Below are 27,341 nucleotides of genomic sequence, written 5' to 3'. Positions count from 1 at the left end.
GAAAGGGAAGGCCTTCCAGGCAGAAGGAAGGACTCTCGCAGACATAGGGAGGCTGGGCAGTCACTGGCATGTTCAGGGACTGGCCGTTGCTCATGTGCGGTTAGACCCCAGGACGGAAGGAGGGTAGGGCTGGAAGATGAATGAAATGAAGTAAGATAGGGATTTGGGGGATAAGCTGTCGGGGGACTTGGACAGTCATTCTGGGAGTGATCATCCACATTTCGGAGTTATGGGCTACATATCTTAGGTGCTGAAAAACAATGAGCCAAAAGACACGGAGTGGTTGCTTCCAACATCACCCCCTCCACGACACCCTTGATTAAAGTATCGATCACATTGTTTCTGGGTCTGTATTGTTCACGGGACAAAATCCTCTCAAACGGATCCCCTTCCATGCTTGCCTGAATTGCCCCGCCCCAAACACAGCTCCTGCACCTAACAGGTGGTCACCAAAGGATGAATGAGTATGTGAATGAATGAGCTGCAAGTGATTTCACCTGCACTGCAAAACAGTGCCTGAGAAAGGGGGTGGGTGGGTGAGCGTCTCTTTGTGGATTTGTTTTTAGGCACACCCAGCTTCTGCCTGCCCACATGGTGGGAGAGGAATGAAGAGCTGGTAACCTTGGCTTCTGCACCAGCTCAGGCTGTGTGCTGAAGGAATTGCTTCATTTCCTTAGCAACACTACCTGCGTCCAATGTGGGGCTTCAGTTCAGCCAGACTGGGGATGGCATAGAGCTCAGTGAAACCCTCCAGCCTCATCTCTGTCCTTGTCAACTCAGGGGAATTCATACTGCACTAAAATGCCCACACCTTCCCTTCCCATTTTGGAAATCCAGGCCTTGCTCAGAGAAAGAGGATCAGCCTCCTCGTTGACTCTTTCAACCTAGATCCTCTCCTGCGGACGGCCCCTTAGCCACTGGACTGGTGATATGAAACAGGTCGGAAGAACCACTTTCCCTTTCTCCTCGGTCTGCCTGGCCTTCCTAACTGTGGTCAGCTCCCTGGAAGAGACCCCCACCCCTAAGGGTCCCCTTTAGGCAGCCCAGAAACATCAGCATTTCTACCGGAACTTCGAAGAATTATTTTTCACCAGGTAGCACCCCAGTTGGGAGAATTTCCCCTGCCCTTTGACTTGAACTGCCCTTGCAGTCTTTCCTCACTCCTGCTGCTCTTTTCTGCATACCTAATTGCTTTATCTATTTATCTGGGTTTCATCTGGATCTTCCCACTATGGAATGTTCATTTTATACCTGGAAGCTGACCCCAGGGCCTGTTCCAACAGGGTTGTCTCAACCACAGGAGAATATAAATGCTAAATATGGCCTTCCTCTTCCTTCCTATGTATTAGACTACCTTCCACGATGACATGTAATTTTTCATTACAGGATCCGTGTTTTACCTTTTCCAACCCACACATTCCTGAAAGAATGCGGGTAGCGTTCATTTCCAACTCTGTGTACACCGCGCAGATGTAAATGGTTGTGAGGTAATCCATCAGGTAATATGGTAATAGCTCTTAGACTCATGTCTGGAAGAAGCTCTTTGTTTATTAAAAAATCTTCAGTGGGCTAGACTACCTCTCCCTGCTTCCCAGACTCACTGCCTTCTCTTGCAGTTACTAAATTATACCTGTGCTCCCTTGTATGGTGAACAGAGGGAGGAGAGTGTGAATACAGAGACAAAGCCCCATTTCATACTTCAGCTCCATCACTGTTAATTATGTGACTATTGGTGGAGGCCACTTCGGTTCTCTGCAAGTCAGTGTCCTATCTAAAAAATGGGAGTAATAACTCTTGCTGTACAGAGTAGTCTGTCCAGGGAGACTGGGTGTGAAGATGTCCAGTGGCGAACAGGCAGGAGCAGTGGGACTGGGTTTCCATTATGGCTTTGCCACTTGCCAAGTGGGTGAATTTGAGCAAATTTAATCTCTCTGAGCCTCAGTTTTATCACTATAAAATAGGGATACCAATGCAAACCTTTAGGTTTCTAAGAAGGAATAAATAGGATATTTGAAAAGCATCTAGCACAGTGGGATAAATTAGAAACATAACACATGTTCTCACTCCTTTCTTCTCTGTACAAATTCAGGAGCTGGGTGAACCTTGCATGACCACACCTGACCTTTGCAGTACTTCCTGGGATAAATGAAAGAGCTTCTAACATCTTGTTTCTCGATGTGATAGTTTCCTTTCTCGTAGATCTCGCTGGTGTTTTCTTCCTAGCTACTTCTCTCTGATGTCGAGAGTGTGTCTCTCTTCATTGATTTCTGAAGGAACTAAAGGAGTTCTGTTGGATCTCAGGACAGAGGGCAGAATGCCTTTCATGGAGGATGTGTTGTATGAATGGGGTCTTGTAGAACGCTGAGGAGGTATTCTTCGGCAGAGAAGGGGGTGTGGAGAGCACGCGCAGAACAGAATGACAAAGGCACAAATATGCATGTGTGTGATATGTTGGGAGTAGAGGGTCTGAAGCAATGGTTTATAAAGTCACCCAGGTGTCCTGGCTCATAGCAATCAGAATTTTCTTATGCAAAGAACACATGATTTTTTTTAAAAAAGAGAATCACAAAAAGCACGTGGTATAGAATTCTCTCACACACACCCAAGCAATTTAATTAGCAGAAAATGAGGATTTATTTTTTGAGTGCATATAAAACCACAATGTGAGCACATGTCTGTGAAATAAACAAGCTACTGAAGACACACGATGGGCTGTTCCTGAGGCTTTCCCACAATTTTTCACCAGGGACTTGTTTTTTCGCTCTGCCATCTGTGGGCTCTCACTAGAGATAGGCAGAGCTGCCGTGCCAAAGGTTTAACAAAAGTCAGTGGGAGAAAACTTAACATTGAGAAAATTGTATCTTTGAGCATAATTTGGACAAGACTCCATTCTTCTATTTTAGTGAAGGAACATTTCTTTCCAGTTGATGGGACTTCTGAGGTTCCACTGCAGGCAGCCTGCAGGGTGGGGAGGGCTGGGCTGGAGGCTGGGGTGAGGGTAGGGAGAATGGAGTGGGGGGTAGTGAGGAGGGGAAGTAGAGCCCAGGAGGGTGACTTTGGAGGGACCTGGGGAAGGACCAGAAGTTGGGTAGTGATGATCCGAGGAGTCTGGATCTGATTCCTCGAGGGAGGTGGAGCTATGGTAGGGTCTGGCGTAAGTGAGTGACACATGAAAAGGGGAAACTTGGGAAAGACACATCTAATGGATATGAAGGGTGGCTTGAAGTACATCAGAACAGAGAGGTAAGAGAAAAATAGCTCAGCTGTCAGATGAAGAGTCAGGGTGGGGGGAGCGGATTTAAAAAAAAAACCAACATTCATTCTAGATGCCTCCTTGTCTTGGATCAGAATGCTCCAAAGTGCAAACGAACAGGACAGGGTCTACAAGAAGAATGGGGAGGGCTGGCTATGGCCTATTGGCCCTCTGAGTGCCTCAAAATGGTTGGAATCAACACATTTCCTTCTGCTGCTGCTTTCTGCCTCTGCTAGCTTGCACAATGGAGGGAGAACGGAGTTCTAAATTCCTCCAGTAAGTGACTAAGCTCGCACCAGGTTGGAGAGGAGGCTCCTGTTTGCTTATACCTCTGCCTCCCTTCCCCCATGGGATTTCTTCAAAAGCCCCTCCTGAAGACTGACCCTGAATGGTAGAGGTCATTGGAAGGCATTTTGAGCTCAAGTCCGGGATTGACAAGCAACAGAATTCTGAAGCCTGTTACATTTGTTATTTTAAAAGATTTGGTACATTATTACTTGTCAGGGAGTAGGATCGGAAGTAGAAATTGTTCTTTCAACTGGCAGGCTTACATATCTATCATGATACTTTAAAATTTTTTTAATTTATGGCTTAACTCCAATCAGATATTTAATAGTCTTACTTTTTTTTTTACAGTTTCCCCAGAATTGTTTGTTTCTGTACTTTTTAAAAAATCAGTCTTCTTAATTCACGAACATTGGGGATTTGGTCTTTGAAAAGTTCTAAAAACATATCATACAAATTATGAAATCATTATATACTCATTGTGTACAATTAGGAAAATACAAAAATGATTCAAAATTAACAGACACCCATAATTCCAGAAATGAATACTGTTAACATTTAAACATATTTCTTCCCTGGCTTTTCTCTTCACTGTTTTACATAATGGAGATATATTTTTTAATATATAACTTTGCATTTTGCCCAAGATTATAGGCATGTCCCCAGGGCATTAAAAACTCTCTTAAATTTCATTTTTAAGGTTTGCTTACTATGCCTTCTTATGGCTATAACATCATTTACTTGTTTCCCTGAGGTTGGAGATTAGGCTGTTTCCAATTTTGGGGGGTTAAAAACAACACTACCATGACAATCTCTGTGTGTGTGTGTGTGTGTGTGTGTGTGTGTGCATGCACGTGTGTGTGTTTTAGTTTTAGTATAGGTGTGACTGCTGGAGATGGGGCCGGACCCTGTTGCCTATGCCAGATGAGAGTCTGCTGCCCCCTTCTCACTGTGAATGAGAGCTGTCAGCTGAAGGAAGGGCTACTCTGGAGGTGTCCCCCAGACCCCTGGAGAGGGTGTTGCCCTGGTCCATGGAAGAGGCAGCAAAGCCCAGAGCACAGGGCTGTTGTAAAGGCATCAGAGAGGTCTTGTGATTCCATTTTGTAATGGAGGAATCTGAAAGAGAATTCATTTTCAAAGGAAACATAGAGGTTTTCAAGAAGTCTTTTGAATTGATTGGGTTAGTATTGTGTTGCTTTTACATGTGTTAAAATTTTTAAAATTGCATGTGTTAAAAAATAGAGGATCTAATGAGGGAGAGAATAGCAGTTGCTTTGAATAACAAACTAGTAGGAATAAGCAGACATTGGCTTCCTGAAGTTCTGTGCAGGCTGGCTCTCTTGGTGAAGCAGTCCCCTGGGAAGGAGTTTTGGGGTCAGCAAATCAGAATTCTGGCTCGGGCTGGGTTGCGCTGGGCAAGTTGCTTGGCCTCTCTGAGCCCCAGATCCCCCCAACCTTCTGAAATGAAGCAGAGGATGACACTAATATTTTTCACCTGCGGTTTGTTGAGAGGCTTTGAACACCAAGGAAGGATCTGCGAACGGCACAGAGACTGTGCCCTAATAAGTAGCTGAGGCTTGTTCTCTAACTGGAATCGTAGACAGGTATGCCTAGCCTCAGGACAGCTTAACCTGGAAGACTCAGACTTCCAGAGCCTGGACATGCAGGGGGAGTCCTGGGTTATATTTTCAGAATCTACTGTAGGGACTGAAGTCACGCCTCTTGAGGCACTTACTAAATGGTTGCACTCGGACACCCTGGGTTTCCTTAACTGATAGTTCGATGCTGTGGTTTTTTTGTTTTTGTTTTTGTTTTTTTTTTTGTCCCAGGCTGTAAGCAGGGACAGGGCCGGGCTAAGGGAACACTGAAACATTGCATTCTGGGGTCAGATGCTTAAAAACCCTGCAATCAAACCTGAGGCCATATTCGGCAACAACTGTATCCGATGACAGCTTATTATGGAAGGTTCTGAACTTCTAAGAATCCCTTAGTAGGAAACAAACAAAATGCAAAGCTCCCTTCCTGGTTTTCTGCCGCTAGGAATTTTGTTTCTTCCTGACTTCTCCAACCATTCTGCCTGTTTTTTAAAACACGGATCCATGGTGTATGTTGGTGTGTGTGTGATGCTCGGGTGGGCAGGAGGCTAGCTCCAGAGGGCCAGGGAGATGGAGAAGTTCGAGTCACACACATGCATTTCTGGGAGGTAGACTCTCCATTAGTTAACCGTGGCCATCCAGCGAAGTTTTCTGGTGTGAGTGTGCGGTGATGTGTTTTCATGGGTTTGGCTCTTGTGAAGCTGAGGAACAATGGGAAAGAGAACTGTACCATGACCTGTCATGTCTGGGATCTTGACAGGCCCAGAGGAGGGTTTTTTGTTTGTTTTTTGTTTTTAAGATTTTATTCTTAAGTAATCTCTATACCCAACATGATATTTGGACTCACAACCCCAAGATCAAGAGCCACATGCCCCACCGACTGAACCGGCCAGGCGCCCCTGGAGGAGTAGGTTTTCCTTAGAAATGTTCAAGGGGAGTCATAATACCTAGTCTTCATCTGCCCTTGTCTCTGGGAAGGAAAGAGTTACACCTCCTGCCCCCACCGGGGACATTTTATTTTCGCAGTTCTTTGAAGTGCCCTCAGAGAGCTAAGCATCAGGCCCAAGGCAGCTCTGTGTATCTTTGCAACAGATTAGAACATATTCACATTTTATTTGCTCACAGAACAAATATTTCCCTTGGAATGAAACCGAGGCAGCCGAGCAGGATCAGGCAGGACTTGCCGTGAAAGACAGCGCCCACCTCCCACCCTCAGCCCCTAGGGGGGCCAGGCCAGCTCAGGGCCTTCACCATTGGTTCTCCCTCCTGCCTCATGTAGGCCCTGCAGACTCACAGTGATTAACTGAGTCATTTATTCATTTAGAAATAATTATTGAGGGGTACCTGGGTGGCTCAGTCGGTTAAGCATCTGACTTCAGCTCAGGTCCTGATCTCAGGGTCCTGAGATCGAGTGCTGTGTCGGGCTCTGCACTGAGCATGGTGCCTGCTTAAGAGTCTCTGTCTCCTTCTTCCTCTGCCCCTCCCCGTGGTTGTGCGCACGCTCTCTCTCTCTCTCTCTCAAATAAGTAGAAAAAAATCTTAAAAGAAAATTACTGAGCCCTAACCATTGACCAAGAGCCGTGCAGTTTACAAAAACAAAAAGAGAAATGGACTCAGTCCTCAGGGCTCTCCTAGTCCAGTAGGGGAGGTGAGATGTTTGTATATGATTATCTCTATACAAGGGAAAGAGATAAGTCTTCAGAACTCAGGAGATCAAATGTTCTGAGGTGGATATTTATTCCGATTCTGTGTTGGGTGTGTGTAAGGGTGGGGGGACCAATGCAAGGTGTATGACACAGTTGGCGTGTTGTATATGTGTCTCTGTGTGTGGGGGCTCTGCATGTGTGCATGTGTTTGTGGTGTGGAGGGTGCCGTGTACGTGTTCAAGGGAGTAAGTGTACATGTATGTAGTAAGTGATGGTGGGGAGTAGGGATGTGAGGGTGTGGTAGTGGTGAGGGGTATGGGTGTGGGATGATGCTGTGTATGTATGGTGTGTGTGTGTGTGGTGGGTATTGATCATGGTGGTCGTAGAAGTGAGGAAGGGATGACTTTTAGGCAAAGGAAGACGTTTGGGGTAGATGTGTATGGTGTGTGTGTATGTGTACTTGTTATTGGTCATGGCATTGGTCATGGCATGGTAGGACAGAGAGAGGAAAGGCTCAGTGCCCAGTAAAGGTGGGGAGGAGCAGGCTGGTGGTGACAGGGGAGGGGGAGGGCCCAGCAGGCAGAGGAGCTGTGCCAGAAAAGGCCTGGAGATGAGAAGACTCTCGAGGGGGTGTGTGAGGGGAGGGTGAACAGTCAGAAATAAGCTAGGAGGGAGTGTTTAATTTTGATAACTGCTTTCTTATCCAGACAATGGCAATTTTGCTTTCCCCAGCTGTCCCTCTTCCTGAGCTCATGTGAGATTCTTGGTTAAAGGAGCCATTGCCTTCCCTGAGGCTCAGCCCCAGCTCAGACTCAGGCCTCAGGACAGAATCTCTGAGGGATTCCTGCGTACCTTCTCCACCTGAGTGGTTGCCCCAGACATGGTTCCAGGCACTTCCAGCCTCCTGAGCTCAGAATAGCAAAAACAGGGTCTGCTGGGCTTGGGGCCTGAGGAGGTTGAAAGGCGGGAATCCCTGAGGCAAAGGTCAGAAACAAGGACAGTGCGGTCTACCTGCTGGGAAAGCAAGGGGATTGCTAGCTTCCTCATAACTCTCTCACGGGCTACCCTGGCTGGATCTGCATTTTGTGGAGCTTTTTAAAGAACAAACAAGGAGACAGATGGTAGGAGCTGGCTCCCTTTCTCAAATTTTGGTTTGCTTTTCATTACTTTTCCCTCTCTCGATAGGGACAAAGCTGCTGCAGGATCCAACGTTGGCCAGATAAGAATGATTTATTTCCATCTCATTAGACAAGGAACACCAACTAACGTTTACAGAAAGCCTGATGTTTGTAAGAGTCATGTCATCTTCATGGTTACCTATGAGGTAAATATTATCATCCCCATTTTATAGATGAGGAAATCAAGGGCCAAGAGAGGTAAGGTGAATAGCGCGGGATCACTCCCAAACTTCTGCAGTGAGCTGCCTGGAACCGGTCACCTTGCTGGAGGCTGAGTCTCAGTCTGTGGGCCACTGAGACAGTGCTCTTTTCATAATGCTTCCGGAAGTTTAGGAGGAGACCAGAGCCAGTGAAAGGAGGATGTGTTTTATTGTCAGACACTCAGGTTCAAACCCAAGCTCTTCCCTGTACTGCTCATATAGGCGAGCTTAGACCCCTTCCTTCCTTGCTTCCTTGTCAGTCGTCCGTCAAGGGCCTATGATATCCATGTCACACAGGGAGCCGGGAGCCGAGAACATACCAGTTAACTCCATGGTCCCAGCCTTCCTAGACTTCCTAGACTTCCTTCAGGCTGACGGGTAATGCAGACCGTGAAGCAGGCAGTCATGACATAGTTGGAGAAGGACTGTGGTGGGGGTGGTGGTCGGGGGAACAACAGATGCGGTGGGAGCACCTTGAGCTTCTCTGGTACAGCAGCCGCTCCCCCCAGGCTAGCACCGTCATGTCAAATAAATACTGGGTTTTGAAGGTTTCGTCCAAAAAAGAAAAAAAAAGTTAAGTATTTAGCTATTAAATTAACTATTTCAAAGTATTTGAATTATTATTTAAAGTTGTTTAAAATTTTTTGAAGTATTTAAGTGTTTAATTATTAAGTAGTTAATACCTTTTATATTAATTACACATGAAAATGATAATATCTGGGAAATTTTGAGTGAAAGAAAATATTTTATTCAAGTTCATTGCATCTATTCCCTTTTGCCCTTTCTATGTGGCTGCTAGAAAATATAAGCTTACATATGTGGTCCACATTATATTTCTATTGAGCAACTTTGCTCTGGAAGAATAAGAGCATGGGATGGTATTTCCTATCTTAGCACAATGGTCTGAGACCATTTGCCATGTGACCTCCCCAGGAAGGTGCGCAAGAGATGAGTAACATGTTCTCTCCCTTCTCATGACATGTCAGGGGCCACTGTTCACTGTAAGACCCTTGGCCCTCTAATAATATGGAGAGGGTGTCTGGTGACAGCTACAGAGCTTCTGGTTCGACCTCCCTGAGGATTCCTTAGTCTTTGGGTCCAACATCTTGAGACATAAGTCTCCAAATCCTTCCTCCCCTCCTCCACCCCGTAAAAAGCAAGGGTAGCGATCAAATGAAATAGATGTTGCTCAATGCCATGCCCATAGCCACCTTTGCTTTTCTTTATTGTAGCAAAAGAAAACCATGTGAAATATTTGGAGTGAAATCTGATGTCCAGTATAGTCATTGGATTAAAAGAGAAGACCCTTTGGACTAACGATAAAGTCTTTTTCTACATTAGATTCATGAAACTGGGACAAGTCTTGGGAATGGACTAGTCCCATTCAGATGCCCTCTCCTGGGAAAGTGAGGCTCTGAAGGCTAAGTGGCTTGTCTAGGGCGGCAGAGCCCGCAGAAGTGGGTAGGTTTGGAACCCAGTCTTCCCAACCCCAACATGCCACACCGTGTTGTCCATTCTTCTCTGAGATGCTCCCTTTCCAGCTCCTTTCTCCTTCCTTGTTTGGTCCTTCATCCTTTTTGGCTGTCTTTTCTCTTCCATCCGGTGTCTTCCCTTTAATATACGGGGTGGCAGAAGTGGGAGTCAAAAAGATCTAGACAGGTTCCGGGATGGGCAGAAATTAACAAAACAAAATGGAACAGAAAAAAGAAAGATTTTTTAAAAAAAGATTTTATTTATTTATTTGACAGAGAGAGAGAGAGCCCAAGTAGGCTGAGGCTCAATCCCAGAACTCTGGGATCATAACCTGAGCTGAAGGCACACCCTTCACCAACTGAGCCACCCAGGCATCCTGAAAAAGACTTTGAATAGACACTAACAAGTGAAGCCAAGGAGGCTTTCTTGGCCTTAACAAAAGTTCGAGTGTAAAGGCAACATGGGTGTGTATGGAGTAAGGGCTCGGAACCACAGGCTCAGGGCGTGAGGCCTGGCTCACGCGGCTTTGGAAAAACCTTAGCTTCCTCATCTTTAACCACGCTCCCCCAGCTGTGCTGAAGAGCCAACAAGGCCATGTTTCGGAAGGCACTTGGGGATCAGTAAAGCACCGCCCCAGCAGCAGTGACTGGCCCTCACGGGAGGTGGGAGATGGCAGGTGGCCTCCGTGAGAGCAGGACTGCCGGCCGAAGAGCCGTGAGGCTGCCAAGGAAAGCGAACGCAGAGCCTGGAGCACGGGGTGTGGCTCGGGCGCCTGTCCGATCGCTTCTGGAGCACCGCCCTCCGCTCGGTTCTGGCAATCACATTTTAAGAGGGACCTTGGCAACCTGTTGCTGTTCCAGAGAAAGTCGTAAGAATAGCTTAGGGTCTGAGCGTCAGGACGTATAATGGATGATTTAAGGACTCAGGGGATGTTTGGTGTGGCGAGGGGAAAAAAAAGAGGACGAGGTGGCTGTTCTGAGATAAATGCGCGCTGTGCTGCCGCAGGGGTGAGGTGTATCGTGGGTTGCTAGGGCCAAGCCGGGGCCCAGGGCTTGGGAGTCCATGGGAGGCAGACTTGGGTGTAATACGAGCCTAGGTTACCTAAGGCTCAGAGACCTTCTGGAGGGGCTCCCTGGAAAGGAGGCGGGCTGCCCACGGAGGGATGTCTAGAGGCAGAGGCGGCCGTGCACAGGACAGGGGCCATAGAGCTGAGACCCGCTCTGGCTGAGAGGTCAGACTCGGTTCTCTGTGCGAGCCCTCCAGTCCAAGACCACCATTTCTCCTTGGAATCTCTCCCATCTTTTCTTTCTGCTCTTCCTTGCCACGTTGGCTTTCTTTGACTTTCGGCTCCCTCTTTGAATGGCTTGAAGATTTTAGATTCAGAAATAGTTCTGTAATAACTGATAGTCTGATTTAATGGAAAGTAGGAGGGAAGAACATCTAAAAACAAAGGCAGTTTTGTTACTTTGAAAGGCACACAGTAACCTGTTAAGTGGGGGAAGGAGCAGGAACACGGTCACATGTGTTAGAAAATCTTGTAAATGCTAAGGCAAATGGCTTATTTTTCACTATTGTTTAAAATGCAAACACAACTGCTAAGGGCCTTTGTTCTTGAATGGACCAGAATTTTCCTTGTTTACCCAATTCTTTCCCTAGCTATGGAGACTGGTGAGTGTTACAGCAGGGTGGGTGAGACCGCAGCCGAATGTCCCCAGCTGAGTGGCCGTGGAGCTATTTCCAGAACTTTGTCCTGTCCCCAGTAGCAATGATGCCTCCCCTTACAGCACCCCACCTCAAACATCCCCACTGTCATTTCAGAAACCTCCACCTAGACTCCAGGGCACGAAATAGAATTCGGCAGATCCAGGTGGAAAGGGGAGGGAGTGGGTAGGAGTGAGTAACATTTTGGTGAGGTTCCCTGAGGCCAGAGTGCTTGCCCAGCCCTGAGGATGACAGCAGGGACCCAGAGAAGACAGACTTCAGGACTTGAGTTCTGGGTCTTTTGGAACACTGTTGGTCACTTGTGGCAGGAAGAACCTGGAGAGGCAATGGCAATGGCTCCTGAGACTGGCCAGTTAGGCCAGGCTGGCCAGGGCAATGGGGGTTGCAAAGGCAGCAGAGGCCGATGACCAGCTGCTGGCAACCACGGTGTCCTCCTCCGGACGCTGCCGCACCATTGTAGGCCCCTGTCCTGTAGGCTGCCTGGTTGAGCCCCACCTCCTTGCCTAACCCCGCCTGGGTGTGACTTGGAACCTTTGGCTGGAGACCACTCAGCCTAGAGCCGAGCTGATGGATCTGTTGTTGGCGTCTCCGTTCTGGGGTAAGGGGTCAGCCCACTCTGATGTGCGGTCCACGGCCTCGCTTCTTCCCACATCTGTCTCCTCTCCGGGTCTCTCCTGTCTCATGGCGTTCTTCCGCAGGCTCTGGTTTCTGAGCTGTCCTGAAACGCTGACTTGGCTCAGTCCTCCCAGACGGGTCCTGCCCTCCCTGCAGGTTGCGGCGCGGTGGGTGGGAGGGTCTACAGACGGACCCAGATTCGAGGGTCCTACTTTCAGAGCCCAGGATTCAGGAGGTCTGAAAGGGCCCCAGATCCGGACCTCAGGTGTTTCTGATGTTAGCAGTCCCTGCCCCCCACCCCTTGGAGAAATACTGGTTTAGAGGAAAGAGCGAGAATTTTGGGACTTGAGGGAACTGGGTTACTTATTATGTTACTGGTTGAGCAAGTTAATGACCCTTTCTGAGCCTTGATTTCCTAATCTATAAGATGGCTTATTGCTTCATAGGGGAGTTTTCACATATCAATGAAATGAAGACTTTGAAATGTCTAATAAAGGCTTATTTAATAGGATTTTCAGTTTCCTCCCCCCATCCTGCAACACCAAGAACAGGGCAACAGAGATTTTCCCTTCTTCCCAGTCCCGGCCTATCAGTGAAACCCCTGGCAGTGGGCACCGGCGAAAGGCCACAGAACAGCATAGAGGAGCCTGCTTGTCTCCAGCGCCCTGTGGCTGATCAGCCAGTCCCGATTTCTTGAGCAATGGCTTGAAAAGAAACCACCAGGAGGTCAGGGGTCAGCTGTCCACTGTCATGTTTATTTGTAGTAAACTGCAGAGGGAAGACGCACAGACACACAGTACATTACAGAAGTCCACAGCACTCTGGCAGGTGGACAGGCAGGCTCGAGCAGGCAACCACCGTGACAGAGAAGCCTATCTACGGTGGAGGAGGCATCGGAGATGGACGGGTGAGGAGCAAAGGAGCTGGACCCTGGCACTGTGCCAGCCAGTCACTGCCTCGGTCTCAGCGGGCAGAGTCTGCATTTATGGGCCACAGGTGAGGTGTGTTAAGACCTTTAGCTTCAACCTATGCCCAGGGTGACCCCCAAACACTGAGGTCTAGCCAAGTTCTCTAAAAGGAAATGCTGCTTTTCCACGGGTGGGAATGGAGTCTCTCCGAACACACGGGCAACGAGAAAGGGTAAAATAGTTTTGAGCCACAGAAGGGAAAATGTTTACACGTCAGGGATCGAGTATGTGTGTTTGTATATGTCTGTGTGCGTGTGTGTAAACGTGGAGGGCTTCTCAAAGAGTTTCTTTGTAGGGGTTTTCTTTTTTTTTTCATGTTGGTCCCCCAAATCAGCTGGATTTCTGAGCATGATCAATCCTTAAGAGGGAAGGGAAGATTCTTTAAAGGGCTAAGGATAGCCCTCCAGGCTAGCAGGGCTGGGGGAAGTCTTCGGCCTGGTGGAAGACACAGAAGAACAAGGACCCTGCCCCCTCTCCCATGGCTGCAGCGTTTACTCCAGGTAAAGGCAAGATCGTTGAAAAGGGAAAGTCTTTAGAGCCCCTTTGTTTGATAGATGGAGAAAGAGAGGTCCCAGAAGGACATGTCCAAGGCCACGTGGCTGAGACAGCGCTGTGGCCCACTCCCCATGTTGCTCTTGTTGCCCAGGCAGGGTTTCATCTCTCAGATCATCCTGGCACGTGGGATGGCTCCTTCCACAGCAGCCTCTATGGAACAGTGGCCAGACTTTTCCCAGATAGAAAGGTCTAACTTGTTTCCTGCAGAGAGAGAAAAGCATCGTCAGAACCCCTCTAGCAGTGGCTTCTTTGGGACTGTGCTTACTGGCTAACAATAACACTTGCCCAGAGATACCTACCAGGAGTGGAGGCAGATGGTACAGAGAGGCACAAAAGATTACTCGTTCCCATTCTGTGGAAGAGGGCAGCTGTGCTAGAAGCTGGGTCAACAACTTGCCATTAGACCTTCTTCTCTTTAGTTGGATCTCCTGCCTCTTGCCATCTGAAGAAAGGAAGAAAGAAAATTCTGTAGGTTTTACAATCTGCCTCCTTGCCCGGTGACCTACTCTCTAGGCACCCCACCTCCATCAAGACTGTGAGCCGCTTGGCAGGCTCACATAGATCCAAAAGGGCCATCAGACCCTGTCCAAGAGTAGACCTGGCTTGCCTCCTCCCCAGAAGCTGGGAAAAATGGCTTTGGAGAGGAATTCTGTATATGGTCACATTGGAACCCAGGTTGAATGACGCCCATCTGAAACTCAACTACAATCAACAGACCACAGACTTTGTACTCCACTGCCTTCCACCTCAGCGTGCAAGGCTGAACTCGAGGACATCGAAGGGAGAGCCTTTCCAGCAACAGGGGGCTGATTCCCGAACTTTCTGCTCAGTGGACTTTTTGTGTTAACTGAGATAGTTGATCCAAAATGGCGACTCTAGTAGGATTACGCTTGTGGGTTATTGCTTAGTCTGTTTTTGTTCATTTCAGAGAAGTCAAACCCACCTCCCTGCCCTGGCCTCTGGTCCTCCCTTTGTTCCTGATTCTGTTGTTTTCATACTGAAGCTAATACCCTCTGGTCTAGGATGGTCGGCTATGTTGCTTTCATTAAACTTCCCAATGGTTCTATATCCACAAAGGTGCTCTATGCCTGAGATCTGACCCAAAAGGGAAAGAGAAAAAGAAAAGTAGTACCAAACAGAGGGGTTTCAGTTAGACATTGGAGATAATTTCTGGATGAGAGAAACTGTGAGACACTCAAATTACATCCTGAAATCAAGCTCTGGACTATGTTCTCTGATCTTCCCCGGGGTTTTTCAGCACAGCCTTGCCTGGAGATAACAAAGTGGGCAAGTGTCCCCTTAAGATCCCTGTGATCCTCTGATTTTATGTATGAAAACTCTAAAAATAGTTTCATGGGAGAAAAGGGAAGAGAAACATCACAAGAATAAAAGAAGAAAAGGTGGAAGAAGTAGGCATTGGGGGTGGATGGAAGTTGGAAAAAGCAGAATGCAATGGGAAATGGTGGAGAAAAAGCAAGAGAACTGCGATGAAACAGGTTAAGGACACTTCTAGTGCCTGGCAAATAGACATTGGTTAATAACACAATATTTATTGATGGATAAATGAACAAATGTATGAACCACCCTTTCTGGCCCCATCTGACAGGTGGGAAAGCTGAGACATAATCTGACACTTGCCCATGTCCCTACCGCTCCTTGGTGCCAGGCAAGAAATGGCGCTGGCCCCAGGAGAGGAGCAGAGGAAGAAGAGGGCATCTTCCCACTTGCCTGTGGGCACAAAGCACCCTGGGTCATGGCCTGTGAGGCTCAAGGAGGAGAATGAGGAGGCCCAGGCTGAGCTTCTCTGTCTTGTCTGGCGCTGCCCTGAGCTGCCCAGGCCTGGAGTGACTGGGGGGCAGAAGGGAGCCCATCACTGCCAAGGGCACCCACTCCTCCCCCTCCTTTTTTTCCCTCAGTGGCAGGAGAAGAACCAAGTCCCTTCTCCTCTTGGGAGCTATGTAAAACATTCCCTGACTTTGGACATTGGTTTCATGGCCTTCCCTTTCTCTCTCTCTCTCCCTCCTTCTCTTTGAGTTTCCACAGTGCAGTTCCCCCAAATTCCCCAAAAGTTTCTTTCCTCCCTCAAGACAATGGCATCTGGGAGAGGAAGGGAGTTCTCACCAAGTCACTGGGAGGCAGGATCAATTTCCTGCGATGGGAGCCCCTGAAAGACCTCCATAAATGTTCTGTTTCTTCCTCTGGAGGAAGAGGAGGATTTCCATCTTATTTTGTCTCTCTCTGCCCTAGACCTTGCTCGCAAACATCTCAGAAGGGACATCAGAGAGGGAGTCCTCTGAGATGTCAAGGCAGCTTTGGCCCTTACGGCTCTCACTGCTCCTCCGGGGTGACTGAAGGCATATGGGCTCCGCAGAGACAGAAGATGAGAGAAGGGATAGAGCCAGTGTGAAGGGGCTTGACACATGCCGTGGATTCCGTCCTTTAAATACTATTTCTGCCCCTGGGGGAAACTCCACCAATTTGAATCACTGGGATTTGGGAGGGAACACTGTGCTTCCTTCTCCCCGCTACAAAACCACTACTGAACAGGAGTACAAATCAGCCTCTCTATTCTGAGGAGATAGAGAAGAGAAAAATCACACTGCCTAGACAAGGCAAATGCGGGCATGCTCCTGGGGAAGGCCTGCCAAGAGCTCTTATATAAGCTCCAATGAGCTCATGTGTTTTCTCACCCATCAGTGGATCCTGGGCTTGGGCTTCGGAGCCCGGGGTGAGGCTGGAGGAGGGAGCACAGGAGAGACCGTGTGCTTCCAAAGAGGGGGCGCTCTGGGAAGAAAACAGTTCCTACTCTCTGGAGGGTGGAAAGGATTTTCATCGCCGAGTCGGTCAACAGAGACTTGCCTTCCTTATGGCAGCAATGTCATGGAGAAAGAAGGTGGTGCTTGTTCTTATGAACCCCATGGTGTGGGGAGGGGGTTGTGGAGTGGGGTGCTTCATGAGTCAAGGGGTAGATGTGCCCTGAGGGTATGGATAAGGAAGATTTTCCATCGGATGCGTGGAATGGAAAGCCAAATGGGTACTCAGTTAGGTCCACCAGCCACAGTCTGGGTATCAGGCCTTGGTCTCCAGTTGCTGAGGCCACCTAGGCTGTTTTGAATAGGAAACTAATTTCATTTATTGACGAAGACAGGCTGAACGTTCTGGAACCTGCTGTCACTCATTCTGCCTCCTTCTCTTTTGTTCGGCAGAATCACTGAGCCGGCAGGCTTTTGCAAGCAAACTACCCAACCACCTTGCCCGCCATCTTGTCCACAACATCTGCAGTTAGCCTGCCCTGACCCCAGCAACGAAGCACAGAGCAAGTGTGCCTACTGAAGATGATATCTTACCCTGCCTAAGTGAGCCAGCACTTCTGAACCAAGCTTCCCAGACGTTCTCCTGGGAGTTGATGTATTTCCCATTCAGCTATGCCCCAGTGGAGGGGGAGGACCTGTCTGTACATCTCAGCAGCTTACCGCCACCCGCCGCCCCACTGGGTCTAGCGCCATGCTCATCACATGGTGGGGGCAAAAACCACAATGGTCTTTTCTATGATTAAAGGAATCTGCTGATAGGATGTTTTACTCTTTTACCTGTGCCCAGTCATTCCGTCATTACCAATGTTTCAAACAATTTTTCTTTCAAAAATAAGAATATGCACTGTTCATGTAAATTTCTACCTCCACACAAGTGCTTTGTGTTTTCTCTCTGGCATCATTAGTGTGTATAAGACTTCCCCACTTCCCCACTTCGTGTCTTTTGAGAATTTAGTTAATGTGCTGTTGCCTTTCCTCTCTATATATCAATCAGGCATGTTCTAAATACAGCTAAGACCTTCCTTGGGTTCCACCCAAAACTTACTCCTCATTAATTGTTAGAGCGATGTCCTGATTAACTTCTATTTGGGACTGAGAAATGACCGAGCTTACGAGAGCTCCCACACATCTTCTGACAGCAGTGCCTTTCCCACATAAGGAAGGATCCCCTATGCTGACACGTGTAAGTATTTTGGTGTGAGATGTCATGACATCTGTAATTCACTTTAAAATACTTCAGCAAAAAAAAAAAAAAATGAAACAAATATGGAAGATGGGAACGACTGCTGAATCTGAGTGACAGGTATATGTGTTCTCATTATACTCATGGCTCTGCTTTTCTGTATGTTTGAAAATTTCCATAATAAAAAGAGATTATTCCCAGATATTCTAATTCAAGGAAGTATATTTAACCTGGATGGCCATGGTGGGAAGCTTTAAGAGGCTGACAGGAAGAGGGAGGGAGGGGGATTACTTTATCCTTTTTATCATTTTTTTAATCATTATCATTTTTTGTCATTTTATATTTATCCTTTTTTATCATTACTGACATGCCTGGTGGTAACAGAGTATGATGATAGAAAACCTCAAACAGCAATTTAATAATATCCTCTATTATTCATCCCTTTCATGGACATTCGTTGCTCTGAGTTAAAAGATCTAGTTAGTTCTCAGTTCTTTTACCTCAAAGACTCAGGGAGAGAGGAAATATTTACGAAGAAAATTTTTCTTTTCTTGAAGATCATGCCATTTTCTGGTAACCAATTGGTACCAGTTTTCTTAAAAAATAAAAAAGACAAAAAAAAAAAGTTCATTAATTATTTTGGAACTACTAATGTTTAATCCCTCAACAGAAAATGCACTCTTTCTGGAGTCTTTTTCTGGATTGCCATTTACATTGTGAAGTTTAGAAATTCATTTCCTTTTGTCTAAGGGAAAAATTTATTTCATTACCCCTCAACTTGTAATTCTTGTTAAGTTTCCATTTTTAAAAGGATTTTTTGGGTTTTTTTGTTAAGGAAAAAGTTCAAAAAATTTTTTTGCATCATTCTAGAAGCAGTCTTTTTACCCCAAATTAGGATTTACCCAACAGATTTTTAAAAGGATGTTTTGGAACTCTATTCCACCTTTACGTATCTGTTACTGAATTCAGATGTTTGGCTTCCTGACTTCATTTCACTTTCTCCTGGTCCTTAATATGGTCTCTGTGTCCTTTAAGGTGATCTTTCATACTATGTGAACACCCTGATCTGGGGAGTTCTTTACCAGCTGCCATTGTTGACTGTCTGCCGTCCTAGGACCAGGCCCAGCTGGCGCCTTGGAGAGAGGGCCTAAGAAGAAAGGAGGGTAAGGTGCGCAGGCACCTTCCACAGCCCAGACCCGCTCCTCCTCCATGGGCCTCTGCGGCTGTTTCCCACTCCAGCTTTGTGGACCCGGGTTTCCGGTTTGACACGGAAGTCAGTGATTTGTGCACATGGGCTTGGTTTGGGGTAGTAAATCCCTACCCCGGTGCTTGGAGCTCTGAGGAATCAGCAGTGGCCCTGCAGGCACAGGCCTGGCTTTGAAGAGGGATACTGACAGATCTGCCGCGGGGAGATTTGCTCTGTTTCTCCGTTTCCTCGTCTGTTAAGTAGGGAACCATATACCACCAACTTCATTAGAGTGCCTGTGATATTTAACAGTGGTCATCAAAGTAATAGGTTTGGGACTACACAATAAATGATAGTTATTTACTAGCAATTTCATTAAGGCCTGGACATGTCTATCTTCCAATTAACTCAACTTTAAGCTGCTTAAAAAAAAATTTTTTTTGTCGATCCTTTCTTTCATTTTTGAACTATAGTGCTCAGTTCCCTTGCCCAAATTAATCTGCTAAAAAAAAAAAAAAATCCAGTTCTCCAGTTGTCTTTTCATCTCTTGAATCTGTACCTCATTACGCCGATCTCTTACTGTGTTGTAACTACACTTTTGCTGCCTTTTTAGTCTTTGTCCATTCTGACCCGAAGGCTAAGAAGTAGATTGCAAATATTTCTATCTTTCTGTCCAAGTTGAATTTCATTTTTTTCTGAATCATGCAACTGCCCTCCATGTGACCTAGAAAGCCCTTTGATGATCCATATTTAGCTGTGTCCATCACTCAACAGATGTCTGGGTAGTTAGAGGCCCCCATGAGCTCCCTCTACATCCTGTGGTTTCAAGTTCCTGAGTTGTTAGTTAAAAAGCTTTCATCGCCTCTAACTCCCCTTCCCCTACCCATTCCAGGATAGAGGGGCAGATACCCAGTTTAGTTATTCATTCATTTAAGAAATGTTTACTCATTACCTACTACATGCTTGGTACTGTGTTGTACGTTCTCTTCTTTGCTTCCAACTTGCGTTTTCCTCATTTGGAGCATTTAGAGTTGTCCTCATGTTTTCTGATTATTTCTCTAGAATCTGTGCTGAGCATCCAATCATATGGTCTCTCCTAGCTGCAGGACTTCCTGGTCCTTGGGAAACTTGAAGGCTTCCCTGCAAACTCTGGTGGCTTGCTGTAATGCACCTGTCACCGCAGCCACAGATCTCAGTATAACGGGCTCCATTTAAGGGAGCTGAGTGAGCCCATGAGGCCGCAGGGCTTGGCTTGCCATTCTGCACCACAGGCATGAAGAATGAAGTGGTGGCCAGCGTGGGTGCCCAGCGGGTTAAACCGTTAATTTCCCAAACCCCTTGGTTCTCTGTGTCCCTGGTTTCCCACAGAGATCCCCATGAGGAAAGAGGCCTGCTTTTTGAGCTCTCTGAATCTTCCCATTAGATAGCTTCTCTTGGCATCTGAAAGGCAGCCTGCCATTCTGTTCTCCTGCGGAATACAGATGGCCCAGCCCACGCCTATCACTAATGAGGAGCACATGCAGAGCCTTCTTGCTGGAGGCTCCCTTCAACAACACCAGCCCTCCTTCCCCGTGCAGGCCAGTCACCGTTGACCATGGCATTTATGTCTGAGAAGGCTGCTTGCTGCTCTCCCACCCACGGAATTGAATAGAAAATCTATTAGGGAGCCCTGGGAGATGAGTCCCATTCCACCAGAATTTGAAACATTGAGATTAAGTTTTTGCTGCCAATCTGATTGCAAAGTTGAGGTTTGGGGTTCCAGCTGTCCACGGAGGCTGTTGAGTTTAAATGTGAACAAGCACTGGAAGTTCTTTAGAAGGAACATGGTTAGATGGCTATACAGAGGTAGACCTGATAGATCAATTTGCCAGCGCCATGTAACCTCACCCAGAATGATAGTAGGGTTGGGAACAGACAAGAATGTTAAAAGCACTGAAGTATAGTAGTAAAAGCATTCATTTTTGGTGAGACAAGATCCATGTCAAGTCTTAGCTGTTACTACTTACTATCTTTTTGACCTTGGACAAGGTACTTCACCTTTCAATGCACTAATTCCTTTATCTGTGAAATAAGTACAATGCGCATATCATAGGCTGTTCTGAGGATTAAATGGGACAGCACATGAAAAGACCTTGACAGGGTGCCTTGTATCCAGTAAGAAATAAATGGGAATTCCATTTCCTGTATCCTTTTCCTGTTTTCTCTCTGTAGCAGAAAGTTGAAAGACATACTCCAGGATGATGGGACATCAAGGTGAGCTACAAACAATGGCTCCATGTGAAATTCTAGACAATTCTGCTCTCTTGTTTTATCTAAAACTTGATTGATATTTGAGATGTGGGATGGTTTCTTTTTCCTTGTTATTGCAAACCAGATGCAGGTCTGATATTTGTGACTAGAAGAGTTCCACACTGACAATATGGACCCCAATAGAAAGGCAGGACCTCTTTTTGTCTAAATACTCAACCTCATTCCTTTAACTCTCTAAGATACTGAGGGGAGATCACCACCACTAGCTGTCTGTGGAGGATGTCAATGATTCTGGTCAACCCTGCCATGTATTAGGTGTGGTTTATCAAGTTAGTACCCACTGATCCAGAAATGTCTCTGGGAATCATTTGCATTCTTTCAGAAAACAGGGGATACTGAGGTATCCCTTTCAAAAGGAAGTAACAGATATCAATTTAACATTATTGCTGACAAAAACAGTTTCGATAGCTTGTTGGATGAGGTAGATTGATCATTGCTTGTTCCCTACCCAACCAGGTCAAGACCCTTTCCTTAAGAGCGGGTAACTGTTCATTCCCCTGGAAGGCAGCCCCTTCCATATTTGGCCAGTTCAGAAAGCAGTCATTACATTACAATACAAATCAACCTCTCTAGAACTGTGCTGTTTAGACCTGGTTCTGTTCTCTGGAGCTACACAGATGAAGTCTGACCCCCCGGCAGCTATGATGTGTCCCCAATCCCTCCTTCCCCATCCCCCAGCCCTCAGGGGGCAAAGAGTCCAGATCCTTAATTCTTGCTTTAAGGCATGTAGAAGGGAAAAATAAAAATAGTTAAACAGTCACTTAGAAGAAACTAAAGAGTGTCTTAAGACTGGAGACTCCTTGTCCTAGAGAAGTACTTTTTGGAATATTATTGCTAAGGATGGTTACTTGTGTGTCCCTATCTTTACTGAGAACAAAAAGAAGAAATGGTGGGCATAAAGTAGTATTTCTAATCTATAGATGTTGGCAAACAAATAAAGGACCCTATAATTCTTTACTGTGAATTCTTAGAGTTAAGCCTTTCTATGTCTCTCCTAGAAAGGGAGCTAGTACTTGATCAAATAGCTCTGTTTTCATAGAGCATTTTATGGCCACTAGCATTTTGTGAAACATGTCTTAGGAAATTATGGTCTCAGATATGCTGTGGAGACTTAGACATTTGAAATAACTTCCTGATTGGTTATTGTTGGATCCTGGAAACCGGTGGCCAAGGAACACTGTGAAGTTTCTTTCCTTGGAGGGTTGGTAGACTCTTCCTCCCTTCCCTCTCCCCTTGATATCAACATGAGGCACCCACTTGACTAGGGATGTTAAGGTGCAGGCCTGGGACGTAGGGGAATCTGGAAGTCGAGATCCTTCCCAACCCCATGATTCTATTTTTATGAACCCAATTGCGGTGTGCTCCACGGAAGGTACAACCTAGCTGGGACAGGAGGTAACTGAGGATTTTGGCCAAGAGGAGAGGGGGCTAGAGATGGGAGAAGTTGATGCAATTATTTTTGTCAGGAATTGGAACCAAAGCAGCAGGAGAGAGTAAGTTTTAAGACTCTCTGGCAAAGTAACTTCCTAATCTGTCACTGAGTATGTGTAAAAAAGTGATTAGTGGGTCTCTATATTTATCATGATTACTCACAAATATGTAATTTGCATAATATATACAGCACATTAAGTACTATGTCACCTTATATAATGTGCATATGTATAATGTATATGCATGTTATGTAACGCCAGTCTGGAGGCTCTTCCAGATTCTGCCAAGTATTTCCTAATTTATTTGGCAATTTTAACATATCTTTTCCATCTGTGGAAAGAACTATCTTGAGAGGAGCTGGTCTCTGACCTGAAATATAATCATTCTACTAAGCCTATCTCCATTCTCAACTCACTGGAGGAAATCCACAAAGACCAAGCCATAATGAGATGCAACTCTCAGCTGAATAGTCCAGGGGCAACACGATGTATTGAAGATTTTCTGTTTCATTATTTTTATTGCTGGTGGGGTAGAGCTGTGGGGGTGGGTGGGAACAAGTCTGTGGCATGGTTACAATCAGAACAGAGTGAAGACTAAGGGACTGGATTCTGCCCTGATTTCCTAACTGTGTGACTTTGAGAAGTCACTGAACCCTCATTAAGCTTCACTGTCTCATTATTAACATCGGGATATTAATACCTTCTCCACCAACCTCTGAGATTGCTGGGAGGCCCACTGTGGTGAAGCACTCTGCCGGAAGAAACCACGGTCGCAGTAGTTAAGGGATGAGTTGTGATAGCACACTAAACAACACCACTAGACTTACTGAGGTTACCAAACTGGAAGTACTATTCCACTGCCTTGTCATACTCTGTGGCTCTAGGGGGGCCTTGGGACATATCTCTCAGGCAACACTTCAAGTCCTGGGCACCAGACTAGAACAGGCAGGGGCCACTCTGACTTGTGAATCTCTGAGACTCGGTTTCACCTATCCACGGTGCCACGTCTCAACAGCCTCAATCTTGGGGGATCAGGGTCGAAGCACACAAAAAACTGCTGTAAATATCTCAGTGACCTCAAATCCGAATCTGCCTCTGTTTCAAAGTCAAGTGGCTTCCAAGATAGTACCTGTTGTTATTCTGGAGCATGCTGGTCCATCCCGTCACCAAGGATCCCATCATTCAAGACATTCTTCAGGTGGCCTGGTTGTCCCCTCACCCACTATTTCGCGCTGTTGCATCCAGCAGGGAAGTCCTAGATGACTGCTTCCTTCAGAGTTAGGATCGGTGTGTACACACGATCTTAATTTCCCTTCCTTGTGCGAAGCTCCTGACTCAGTGCAAGGAGATTAGAGAGAGCTCAGTGGAGTGATGTCGAGTGGGCCCACGTGTCCTCTTAACATCTCAGAGGGGATGGAGGTCCAATGGAGCAAAGGTGCCAAGACAAATGCTCTATTCAGACTTGCCCTCAGGGAAAGGAGGGTAATGCTGGCACCAACTGCATGAAGCCCACTGAGCTCTGCTGGGACCCCTCCGGGAACTGGCCGGTAGCACCTTGCAGAAGGTGCCTTGGTCCTTCTTGTGAGTCTCCAGCTGAGGTCATCACTACAGCCAGAGGCATTTCCAGACTTAAGAGGCCATGATGACCACGATGAGTTGACATGTGGAGAGTTTAATCTCATGATCTGTCTAGTGCCTTCAACCCAGACCAACTTCTTACCAGTTGAGGCCAGAGAGAATCTCTGGGAAGCATCATGTGACACTCATTTCCTCGTGTGGGCCTGTCCCATCCACACGTGTGCTACACATTCACTCTTTCCTGGAAACCTGGATTCGAATGGAATAATTTCTCCGTGACCAGAAATGACCCTATTCTAAGATGTGTGGGTTCTTTCCGCTAATAAATAACCTCTTAGTGGCACCTACTCCCAAACCACATTAGTTAAGATACCATGGACAAGTCTCTTAACTTTCCTGAGACTCGCTATCTCTGGCAAGTGGGAGAGTAAATTCTGTCCAGCATATCTTTCATGGCTGTTTTGAGAATCCAGAATAGGAATTCTCAGTCTCTTTATGATAAGAAGCTACTTTCATTTCCCTTAAGTCTCATGATCGCCATGGGGAAATGTGTCTTAACAATGAAATGGTGGAATGGGGGAGTAAAAACCTTCTTTTCCTTTCCCACTTTCTGTTCCTAGTCTACAAATATTTATTTTTCCCCAATCAGGAAAAGTCCGTCATTAAATAAATATTTATATATAATATGCTACATATATGTACACACATAAGACCATCAGAAGGGCCCTCAGGTCAGGCTCTGGGAGTCATAGGTACAAAGACGCAGGTGGGAACCTCCTGATGGTTTGTCTCCTGGTCTTCTGAGCAAAAGGCCCTTCCTTCTCCTCTTCTCTGCCTTCAGGAATAGTCTGCCACCAGGGCTTGGAACTCAAACAGGAAACACGTTTTGGCTTGAAAAAGAAAGAAACTGGGGGTGGTTTTTTTTTTTTTCTTCCCTTTTTACACAATATTATGACACCAATTTGAAAAATAAATCCCAGTTTCTCTGCTTTCCCTCCCAGGTGTTCACAGAACTAAGAAAATAAATACCACATCTAAGGTGTGCTGTGAAGGCAGCTCTGGGCGCTCTTGGAGCCGTCTCTAAACAAACACACAGCCACCAGGAGAAAGCTTTGGGAAAATAACAAGTGCCCACTGACAGCGTGGAGAACCAAGAATGGAAACACAGCTTTCCACAGCCTTTCTGCCTCCTCAGCAAGTTCAGGGAGAAGTTGCCGCTTGAAGGACGACTAAGAAACCAACGTGAGCTTGCTGAGCCCTGCCAAGGGTTATGCTCTGAGAGCTGGAGGCCGTCTGTCTCTGTACAGAGGGACCTTTGTGTAAATTCTCTGGAATGGGAGCTCTTTCCCTTGGCCGCATCCGATCTCAACATAGGCAGGAAACCTGCAGCCTGCTTCTTGCGAGCGTCCATGAGGGAACTTGTGGGGCTGGTGGGAAGAAAGGGGGATTTCTCCTTCAGTCTCAGAAAGTCCCACTCATGGCTTTCTGGGAATGTGGAGGTTGCTGTATGAGCCAACCACACCCCGGTGGGCCCTCAGTCCATTCAGAATTTTCTGTTGGTGTCTGGCTCTGTTGGGGTGTGTCCATTGTTGAAGTGGAGAGAATGTACGGCAAGATGAAGATTTCTTCCTGAAGGGTGGCTTTGCTTCCACTGGTTAGAGATGAGTGTGCGTGTGTGCGTGCGTGTGTGTGTGTGTGTGTGTGTGTGTGTTACAGTCTTGTTTTCTCTCTTGGTTTAACTGGCATTTGGCATATTGTTTAGTCTTTTGAACGGCTCTTCCTCCTCAGTGAAAAGAAGCTGCTCTTCTGGGGAGGGCCCATCATCATAGGCGCTTGATTCTTGTGAGTAATTTTAATCTAAAAGCAAAGAGGCATAAATGAATTAGTGGCATGCAAATTCCAGTAACTTACAGGGAGTTGCAGAGGATGGAAGGAAGGCCAGCTTTGGGTTGGAAGGAGCCCCATGCAGAAGGACGACTGTCCTTGAACAGCTTCAAAATTGGCAACTGGACCCTCACTGGGCCTGGAGTTTGGCACTGCCGGAAGTGAGGGGCGGAAACACTGGGGAGAGACAGGTGTGAGCTTCCCACGTGGTGATCAGCTCGCACCTGTCTTGTGACCTTGCTATTCATAGATTCTCAAAATGTCACAGCCGGAGGGGATCTCAGGGACCATCTCATTCAACCTCTCTGCAGGACAGATAAAGGAATGGAGGCCCAAGGCTCTAATGAGCCTTGGATTAGCCTAAGGTCCCACAGAGAGGGCAGAACAGCTAGAGTCCAGCTCTTGGACTCCTCGCTTCCACTGCTCCAGGCGGTGCACAGACATTAACCAGTCAACTTCAAGTCAACCTAGAGGCTTTAGTCTGACATCTGACCCGAGCCACATCATGTGGAAAGTTTCAAGTAAGTCCCTTAGGTGTTTCCTCTTTTCTTAGCTTTCCAGGAAAAAACCAACTTTCTTTTTAAAAGCTTCTTCTTCTTCTTCTTCTTCTTCTTTTTTTTAATTTTAGGTTTTATGAGTTTTATTTTTTTTTTTCCTCCTGCAGACTTTAAGTCAGTTGGAAGTGAAAGACACTGGTGAATTCTCATTTTTGTCTTTCTTCCCAAACTTATCCTCAGGGCATGGCTTCAGAACGCTAAATCCCTATTTGAATGTGGCCTGATGACACGGCACATTACTCATCTGCATTATCAGTCCATCAGCATTTGTCAAGTGTGACACATGTCCAGAGTAGGAGATGATGTGGGAACGTGGCACTTAGGATTCAAGGAACTGCGTGTGGGTCCCTGATCTCCTGCTTCTTTGCTGTGAGACTCTGGACGAATCATTTAACCTTCAAAGCCATGCTTGCTGAACTGTAAAGTGAGGGTAGTAACATCTGTCCTGTTTTTCTCACAAAGTTGTTGTGAAGATCCAATGGGAGGCTGTCCATGAAAGCCTGCTGCGAACTGCGAAATGGAATGAATGTTTAGTTGAGGAATTGTTATCTTACACTGGAGGTGAAGGAGAAAGATGTATGTCAAGAGAAGCCATCTATGAGCTCCTTCTCATGGTTTCTATGTCATTGGAAATGACCGTGTGGCCACAGAGAACCAAAGAGGAACTCTTGAAGAGAGAGACCCATCCACAAGTTTGAATTAATCTAGGGATAGACCAAGTGGGGTCAAAAAGAAGTTAGGTAAGGAAGGAGAAGAGTCTGGATGGAGCAACCAAGGAAGAGTTTTAAGAGCTAAAAGGAAGGGAAGGAGATGTATTGAAGAAAAGAGAAAGGGAAGGCACCAGGTGCGAGGGCCACGTATGAACTGGTTGGGTGCAGGGCAAAGGATGAGAGATGAGGTCAGGGATGCA

General features: G+C 46.6%; 1 protein-coding gene across 3 annotated transcripts in view; it reads right to left on the bottom strand.

The window, feature by feature from the left end:
- Positions 1-12,707: 12,707 nt before the first annotated feature.
- The window catches only part of DGKG (diacylglycerol kinase gamma), a 211,890-nt gene continuing 197,256 nt past the window's right edge, over positions 12,708-27,341 (bottom strand). For 2 of the 3 annotated variants that reach the window (XR_006818085.1, XR_006818086.1), the window contains 3 exons: positions 23,542-25,847; positions 13,790-13,932; positions 12,708-13,691 (listed from right to left, as the gene is read on the bottom strand). Coding sequence is in view for 1 of the 3 variants with exons in the window: in XM_046003528.1 (XP_045859484.1) it covers positions 25,749-25,847 (99 nt within the window). In the remaining 2 variants the exon portion in view is untranslated. Of the gene's footprint in view, positions 13,692-13,789; positions 13,933-22,945; positions 25,848-27,341 lie in introns of those variants that run through there. The other variant, XM_046003528.1, reaches the window with a different exon arrangement.

The sequence above is a fragment of the Meles meles genome, chromosome 4 (genome assembly GCF_922984935.1).
Source record: "Meles meles chromosome 4, mMelMel3.1 paternal haplotype, whole genome shotgun sequence".
NCBI classification, from domain to species: domain Eukaryota; kingdom Metazoa; phylum Chordata; class Mammalia; order Carnivora; family Mustelidae; genus Meles; species Meles meles.
The sequence above is the reverse complement of the archived record's forward strand: the minus strand, read 5'-3'. Positions and strand labels throughout refer to the sequence as shown.